Source organism: Anomaloglossus baeobatrachus, chromosome 6, assembly GCF_048569485.1.
Source record: "Anomaloglossus baeobatrachus isolate aAnoBae1 chromosome 6, aAnoBae1.hap1, whole genome shotgun sequence".
NCBI lineage: Eukaryota > Metazoa > Chordata > Amphibia > Anura > Aromobatidae > Anomaloglossus > Anomaloglossus baeobatrachus.
Genome location: NC_134358.1, coordinates 427,437,715 through 427,446,487, shown reverse-complemented (window position 1 = coordinate 427,446,487; position 8,773 = coordinate 427,437,715). Strand labels below are relative to the sequence as shown.

The window sequence follows — 8,773 nt, the reverse complement described above, 5'->3', positions numbered from 1 at the left end:
CACATACAGACACATATACACACATTCAGCTTTATATATTAGATTATAGAATGCTGTATACAAGGACTCACTGGTGAAACAGAAAAGAACAGTACTGTACAACGACTCAACTATCAACGAAACCTATAGGTCGGGGTTCAGGGTTCCCACCACATCTCCAGGTATGGTAATAGTACATCTGCTGATCAAGGGATATATTCTTAGCCATTTAGGCACATTGATTCTTTGGTACCTTGGATCAGCGTCTGTTTGTATCTTTACCTCTGTAAAGTACCCTATTATGGGCCACTTTTTTATAGGTGAGCCCTAGGCTGTGTATATGTTCATATTACCTTTATATATGTACTTTTACCTGCCGTATGTTGTGGTGAGAGCGCCACCTGGTGGCATAAACCATCTGTCTCTACTTTTTATCGCTTTTTTGCTATTTGTATGGAAAAAAACCTTTTCTTATATAAATAAAATTGAAGTGTTTTTGCAACTGAGTCGTTGTACAGTACTGTTCTTTTCTGTTTAATTATTTATCTGTATATGGCTCGATCCATATTTAAAAGATGGCACGGGATTGGTCGTGTCTTTTGGTATTCTGTACTTAAGGACTCACTGGTGCAGCCCGCAGTTTCTAAGGGAAAATTCTGGTGACTGGTTACCTTTAAAGCTGAGAATGAAGGCTTTTTCCAAATACCTTCTGTAGCCAATTCTGCCTGTTAGCAGCACCACTGCAATACCAGGTATTGCCATCAGCAATACCGACGGGGGCAGAATCCCGGAGGAGCTCCCCCGAGTAGCAGCAGAGACTTGGTTTACTCCTGTGTCAGAGTCTGCATAATGATCGCATCGACATCCACACGGCCTGATTGAGTACGCTGACCTCTCCTGAATCTGCACACCTGCCCTGCACCACGCTCCCCTACATCTCCACCATCCAGAGTCCCGGGCCTACCCTACCCATGGAGGGAACGTCATCTGGCTGCCCCGCTCCATCTCCCCGGGTACTCCCATTGGCAGCGGCGGTACTCCCCTGACTGCGAACCATGGGTGGCGTCACGAACACTAACCCCCCTGTAAATAGTCTCCTTTTTATTTTTGAGTGGCTGTAAGCTCCCGGATCCGGAGACCCTCGAACCACAGCAAACCCGGATCCGAGCAGATATTCCACACAGATTTAACTAAATTGGCCAAGTAATGTGCTCCGTCTGTCTCTTTCCAGTTCTGTCTCTTTCCAGGTCTGTCTCTTTCCCCGTCTGTCTCTTTCACCGTCTGTCTCTTTCCCCGTCTGTCTCTTTCCCCGTCTGCCTGTCTCTGTCTGTCTCTTTTTTTGTCTGTCTCTATCTCTCTGTCTCTTTCCCCATCTGTCTCTTTCTAGGTCTGTCTCTTTCCCAGGTCGGTCTCTTTCCCCGTCTGTTTCGTCGTCTCTTTGTCTGTGCCTTTTCCTGTCTGTCTCTTTCCCTGTTTGCCTGTCTCTGTTTGTCTCTTTCCTTGTCTGTCTCTATTTTTCTGTCTCTTTCCCCATCTGTCTCTATCAAGGTCTGTTTCTTTCCCCATCTATCTTTGTCTGTCTCTCTGGCTGTCTCCTCCTTCCCTGTCTGCCTGTCTCTGTCCCTGTCTGCATGTCTGTCTGTCTCTTTCCCCATCTGTATCTCCCCATTTGTCTCTTTTCCCATCTGTCTCTTTTCAGGTCTGTCTCTTTCCAGGTCTGTCTCTTTCCCTGTCTGTCTGTTTCCCTGTCTGTTGTTGTTAACAAAATAGAATGTATTAACATTCCCGGGATAGAATGTATAAATAGAATGTATTAACGCCCGGGATAGTAACTGTCTCTCTGTTTCTCTCCCATTCTCTGTCTGTCTCCCCCTCTGCATATATCTCTCTGTCTCTCTATCTCTTTGTCTGTCTGTCTCTTTCCCTGTCTGTCTCTGACTGTCTCTGTCTCTTTCTCCTTCTGTCTCAATCTCTTTCCCTGTCTCTTTCTCCTTCTGTCTCAATCTCTTTCCCTGTCTATCTATCTCTTTCCCTGTCTGTCTATCTATCTCTGTCACTTTCCTTGTCTGTCTCTTTCCCTATCTGTCTCTTTCCCTCTCTTTCCCTGTCTGTCTCTTTCCCTCTCTTTCCCTGTCTGTCTCTTTCCCTCTGTCTCTTTCCCTGTGTCTGTCTCTTTGTCTGTCTCTTTACCTGTCTGTCTCTTTCCCTTTCTTTCCCTGTCTGTCTGTTTCCCTGTGTCTGTCTCTGTCTCTTTGTCTGTGTCTGTCTCTTTCCCTGTCAGTCTGTCTCTTTCTCTGTGTTTGTCTCTTTGTGTCTGTCTCCTACCCTGTCTATGTCTGTTTCTTACCCTGTCTGTGTCTGCCTCTTTCCCTGTCTGTGTCTGTCTCTTTCCCTGGCTGCATTGTGACACGCCAACATTCCATATAAGGGCGTGGCTGCGCATTCTTCTGAAGTTCTGGCTGCACTGTGGCTCCCAGCTCCATTCGCTTTAATGGAGGCAGGTTTTTTGGCGAATAACTGTAAAGCGCGGGGTTAAAATTTCCCCTCAAAACATAGCCTATGACGCTCTCGCGGTCCAGACGTGTGAGTGTGCAAAATTTTGTGGCTGTAGCTGTGACGGTGCAGATGCCAATCCCGAACATACACACATACACACACACACACACACACACACATTTAGCTTTATATATTAGATATTAGATTGATATTCCGTTAATGTCACTAATATTCAGTTGAGATCAAAACAAAATAAATCAATTTGAATTTTCAATTATTTCATTTTGTTATTTAAAAATTGCATAGAATGAAGAAAAGATGTTCCTTAAGGGGCCTTTGGTTTGTGCAGATGTTTCTTGCTGGACAGGAGGCCACAGGTAGATGGTACATGTCATAGTTTCATAGTACTTAAGGTTGAAGGTAGAGTTATGTACATGAAGTTCAACCCATGACCAAAACTAACATGTTGATCCAGAGGAAGGCAAAAAACCCCATGGGGCAGATAGTAAGCACCACATTAGGGGAAAAAATTCCTTCCCGACTCCACATACGGCAATCAGATTAGTTCCCTGGATCATCACCCCATCACAGAATCTAGTGCACATAACCATTAAGTCCTTCCATACACTGTAGCATTGATGTAGGACATGCTGCAGTCTCTTCAGGGTGCTAGATGTTGTGGTTTTCTACTTTAGAGATGTCTAAGGTGCCTTGGTGACAGAGTCCAAAAATCCAGCTTTCTCTGAGAGTGTAAGCAGCCCTGGATAATCCACGTCGGCAAGATGATATCATCCGACGGAAGGCAGATCCTGTCAGAAGAGATATAAAACTAATGTAATGGGACTCCATATTAGAGGACAATGCTGTGGTGTCATTATGACTGGACAGTGGAGGAATCTTCTCCATACAAGGGTTCGAGATCATCATCAGCCATCTTATACATGTGACAATCCCTACCACTGACAGATCACATCTGCTCCACAGGAATTCTCCTCACTAACGTAATACAAAGTATTGTCACACTTACCTCGTCTACTTTCTCCCTCTTCTACTTTCTCTGTTTTTTGCTGTTTTCTCAGTTTTACAGCAGATTTCTTCTTCTGAACTGGAGTTTCTAATCAAAAGGTCAGAAATAAATTTTGATTATAAAGTCCTAAAAGATTAGCTTTGTATTTTTACAGTTATGCGAACTGATTAACCCCTTTTCCCCAGGGCAATTTTCCGTTTTTCATTTCTGGTTTTCCCCGCCGCAGCCATTTAAATGTCTGATCCACCTGCGCCTGTAAAGGTCCAGTCACACTAAGCAACTTACCAGCGATCCCAACAACGATAGGGATCGCTGGTAAGTTGCTAGGAGGTTGCTGGTGAGATGTCACACTGCGACGCTCCAGCGATCCCACCAGCAACCTGACCTGGCAGGGATCGCTGGAGCGTCGCTACACGAGTTGCTGGTGAGCTCACCAGCAACCAGTGACCAGCCCCCAGCGCCGTGTGGAAGATGCTGCGCTTGGTAACTAAGGTAAATATCGGGTAACCAACCCGATATTTACCTTGGTTACCAGTGCACGGAGCTACAGAACAGAGCAGAGAACAGGGAGCAGCGCACACTGAGCGCTGGCTCCCTGCTCTCCTAGTTACAGCACACATCGGGTTAATTACCCGATGTGTGCTGCAGCTAAATGTGCACAGAGCAGGGAGCAGCGCACAATGCTTAGCGCTGGCTCCCTGCTCTCCTAGCTACAGCACACATCGGGTTAATTAACCTGATGTGTCCTGCAGCTACATGTGCACAGAGCAGGAGCCGGCACTGACAGTGAGAGCGGCGGAGGCTGGTAACAAAGGTAAATATCGGGTAACCAAGGACAGGGCTTCTTGGTTACCCGATGTTTACATTGGTTACCAGCCTCTGCAGAAGCCGGCTCCTGCTGCCTGCACATTTAGTTGTTGCTGTCTAGCTGTCACACACAGCGATCTGTGCTTCACAGTGGGACAGCAACAACTAAAAAATGGCCCAGGACATTCAGCAACAACCAACGACCTCACAGCAGGGACCGGGTTGTTGCTGGATGTCACACACAGCAACATCGCTAGCAACGTCACAAAAGTTGTTCGTTAGCAGCGATGTTGCTAGCGATGTTGCTTAGTGTGACGGGGCCTTAAGCCACATATGTATCCTGATCAGATCAGCAGACAAGTGCGGGGATTAATGGAGCCGGCGGTAATAAGCACCTGTAGTTTTTCTGTGTGACGCCATGTGGTACCTTCCCAAGGATCTACAATATGTCTGCTTATTAATATGACATCACTCATAGCAAGCCAAAGTGTTATTTTATAACCAGATAAAACTTTGGCGTAACTTTAAAGAGGACCTGTCCCAGGTGAAAAGTGTCCAGGATTCATTTTTATTTCATTCCTGCTGCCCCCCTAAGCTTTTTCTTGTTTTGTTAAACTCCCGATATGGTTATAGAGATATGGGCTGTATTATTTTGTGCTCATTTTTATGATCTGTACCATGTGGCCGTGACTCATAATAGGATGTCCTATAAATCAGTACATACCTGAGAATGACTCGCTGTTTTTAGCAGTGACACACAGATTTCCACCATCGGTTTTGGAAGGGGAACATTCTTTCTGCCTGTTTAGTAGAAGAAAGTCAAGTAAATTACAAAAACAACATAGAAGGTTGAAAATATGCCTGTAAGCCCAATTGGGACAACATGGTGGGGATACCCCACTAAAGAACCCATTCTACTAGCAAGAATGGAGTCTAACTAGTAATATTGGCCTGTAAGCTGCTAGAAATGAATGGCTGGTGGCAATAATTAGCTGTTATTACAATGTTATCTATAGCCAGACCCACAGAGATCAGCAATCATGGGCAAAACTAAATATCATAAAAATAAGCATAAGAAGAAGAAGAAAAATTTACGTACATGTCTGAGTGTTTTTCTCTGTTCTCTGGGGAACTCCCTGGAGGTGACATAAGAGCTTCATTGTTCAACCTCACAGTATTGGTGGTATATAGCTAAAACAAATAGAGAAATATAAAATAGATTGATTTTAAAACTTTTTTTTGTCATTATAGGCTTTATACATTTTATTGGCCAGATACTTACTTTAGAAAACCTTTGAGAAGATGATTCAAAATTTTTGACTTCCATATAGTCATTATCCTCACTTGTGTCCTCCTCATCGGAATCCACAGGTATGTCTTCCATAAAGAAAGCTGCAAAGTAAAAGTGTTATTAGAGGTTATTAGTATAAAACCTGGTCAGACAGTCACCGTGTTATCACTAATAATTGATTATGGGAACTGATTGTCATATTGAATGAAAGACAAGACACACAGCAGTTTTCTGCAGATGACTAGTGATGGGTGAACCTGCAGATACTCAGGATCGTCGGGTCCAATCGGATTTTTTAAATAAACAAGAACAGTTTGGGACCGTAATTAATTCTGAATATCTGCCTGGACGCCAATCCCTATATAAGTCTAAGGGGATATTGTGTTTTAAAATGGTGGTAGAAAGGGCTAGTGGGATCAGAGCAGGAGCATTATACTTGCCGAGTCTCCTATGCACTGTAACACTACTTCCAGGGCAGATCAATAATCCTCATTATATTCACTGATTCCCCCACTCACCGGCAACCCCGAAAGTTATGTTACAGCTGCGCGGGAGACTTGGTAAGTATGACAAAGATCCTGCTTTATTCCCTATTTTCTCTTTTTTCCTTTTCTTTTTTTTTTTAATTAGCTGGCTGGCCAAATCTGGATAGTTGCATAGAGTTCCCTGGGAACCCCATGTCCAGGGTCGGTGCATGGATCCTGAATTTTACAGTCCGGGTTCGCCCATCTCTGCAGATGATGTCTCATTTTACTTACTGGTAAAGTAGCGAGTGTCCTCCTCTGACTTTAGTTCAGGAACAGAAAGGGGCTTCTTATTTAGAAGTTTGTCAAACTTTAAGCCACTCATAAATGGATGAGTTTTTATCTCATTTGCTCCTCCTGGAAAAGGAAGACAAGATAGAATGTGAAACAGTCATTGTCAGAGAAACTGCTCCATATCTCTACTAAATTGTATTTATTGTTTGTTATTCTGAACTGAAGATAAAACAGAGCAGACATGAAGGAATTGACTTAGCATGAAGAATAGGGAATGGACAAGTAGAGTAGAGACCCTCAGTGCCGGTCCTCATGGGCACCATCGTGTCTCTGCTCACAGAGGGGTAATAATTGATTTATAGTACAATTGTAATATTACCTGTCCCAAGTCTACGTGCTGGATCTTTTCTCAGCAGCTCAGTGATGAATTCACGAGCTTTTTTCGGAGGAGGGTGATAGTGAAAGGTCCAAGGTATGTCATCTGTTATATAAAAAGTAAATATTACATAAAATAAAACATTTTCATTTATTTTCATAAAATCATGTTTCCTAACAAAGCTAGAAATTAATCACAGACCAATCAAACCAAATAACAGTGAAATAACAATAGCAACCATATTATTATTCTTACCATACAGGACACTACGTAAAATCTCCCTCTCGGACGCTCCATTAAATGGTTCATATCCATAAAGAAATGTATATAGGATGACGCCTAATGACCACCAGTCAACAGGCCTTCCATATCCTTTCATTAAGATGACTTCTGGGGCCATGTAACTAGTAGTGCCAGCAGTCTGGAAACAAACAGAAGAATGAGATGATCAATATATAGAATTGCAACCAATCACATCAGAGGAAACGTTTTCTAGATGATAAATCAGACAAGAATAAAGAGATAAGATTTGCAAAGTACAAGATCCCAAATGTAAAGCCGACCTCTTTATCACGGAACTCTCTGGTGATATCTGTAGTCAAAGCCTTGTAGATGGCTGATGTTGGTCTCATGAGGCCGAGTTTGGAAACTCCAAAATCCGTAACTTTTATATGTCCGGTTGCTGTTATCAGGAGGCTGTAAAAGAAAAGATGGTGTCAGCCCTCAGTAATAACCCATAGACTGTATAATAAATTGTAACTTTCTTCCCCTTCATTATACTACAAGGGGCACTTACTTCTCTGGCTTCAGATCTCTGTGCACCACACCATAGCTGTGCAGGTATTCCACTGCAAGAGCTGTCTCTGCAATGTACATTCGGGCCATGGGAACTGGTAAAGGACCCCTGCGCCTTATTAGACTGCTACAGTCTGATCCTACAGGAGAAAACAAATATGAGAGCTGAGAGTTTGTTACAATGTAAAAGACACATGATGAAGGTGAATGAAATATAATCGTAGATATTGAGACAGGATGTCATATATAGAGATATACTGTGTAATGTAAAGCGTATACTGTATACTACAGAGTGACCCTATACAAACAGACACAGCCGGGCCTCATCTACAAATCTCATGTATTTCTCTGAGATAGTTCCCATCTCTACAAATAAAAACAAGTCTTGCTTTCACCCTTAGCAGAAATGGCTGCTATGCTCAGTGATGATATAAACCGGAGACTTTCACAGAGATAAATGATATTTCAGGCATCTTAGTAATAGATAACTTATAGTGAACGCAGTGTGGATATACAGTTAGGTCCAGAAATATTTGGACAGTGACACAATTTTCGCGAGTTGGGCTCTGCATGCCACCACATTGGATTTGAAATGAAACCTCTACAACAGAATTCAAGTGCAGATTGTAACGTTTAATTTGAAGGTTTGAACAAAAATATCTGATAGAAATTGTAGGAATTGTACACATTTCTTGACAAACACTCCACATTTTAGGAGGTCAAAAGTAATTGGACAAATAAACCAAACCCAAACAAAATATTTTTATTTTCAATATTTTGTTGCGAATCCTTTGGAGGCAATCACTGCCTTAAGTCTGGAACCCATGGACATCACCAAACGCTGCGTTTCCTCCTTCTTAATGCTTTGCCAGGCCTTTACAGCCGCAGCCTTCAGGTCTTGCTTGTTTGTGGGTCTTTCCGTCTTAAGTCTGGATTTGAGCAAGTGAAATGCATGCTCAATTGGGTTAAGATCTGGTGATTGACTTGGCCATTGCAGAATGTTCCACTTTTTTGCACTCATGAACTCCTAGGTAGCTTTGGCTGTATGCTTGGGGTCATTGTCCATCTGTACTATGAAGCGCCGTCCGATCAACTTTGCGGCATTTGGCTGAATCTGGGCTGAAAGTATATCCCGGTACACTTCAGAATTCATCCGGCTACTCTTGTCTACTGTTATGTCATCAATAAACACAAGTGACCCAGTGCCATTGAAAGCCATGCATGCCCATGCCATCACGTTGCCT

General features: G+C 43.0%; 1 protein-coding gene across 1 annotated transcript; it reads right to left on the bottom strand.

The window, feature by feature from the left end:
• Positions 1-2,809: 2,809 nt before the first annotated feature.
• LOC142244406 (microtubule-associated serine/threonine-protein kinase 3-like) lies at positions 2,810-7,658 on the bottom strand. The gene is made up of 10 exons (XM_075316623.1): positions 7,531-7,658; positions 7,298-7,430; positions 6,990-7,155; positions 6,738-6,839; positions 6,359-6,481; positions 5,592-5,701; positions 5,409-5,500; positions 5,034-5,110; positions 3,503-3,589; positions 2,810-3,284 (listed from the first exon to the last, which is right to left on the bottom strand). Exons 1-10 carry the CDS (start codon positions 7,617-7,619, stop codon positions 3,145-3,147), a joined length of 1,119 nt encoding a protein of 372 aa, XP_075172738.1. The 5' UTR covers positions 7,620-7,658; the 3' UTR covers positions 2,810-3,144.
• Positions 7,659-8,773: the final 1,115 nt, after the last annotated feature.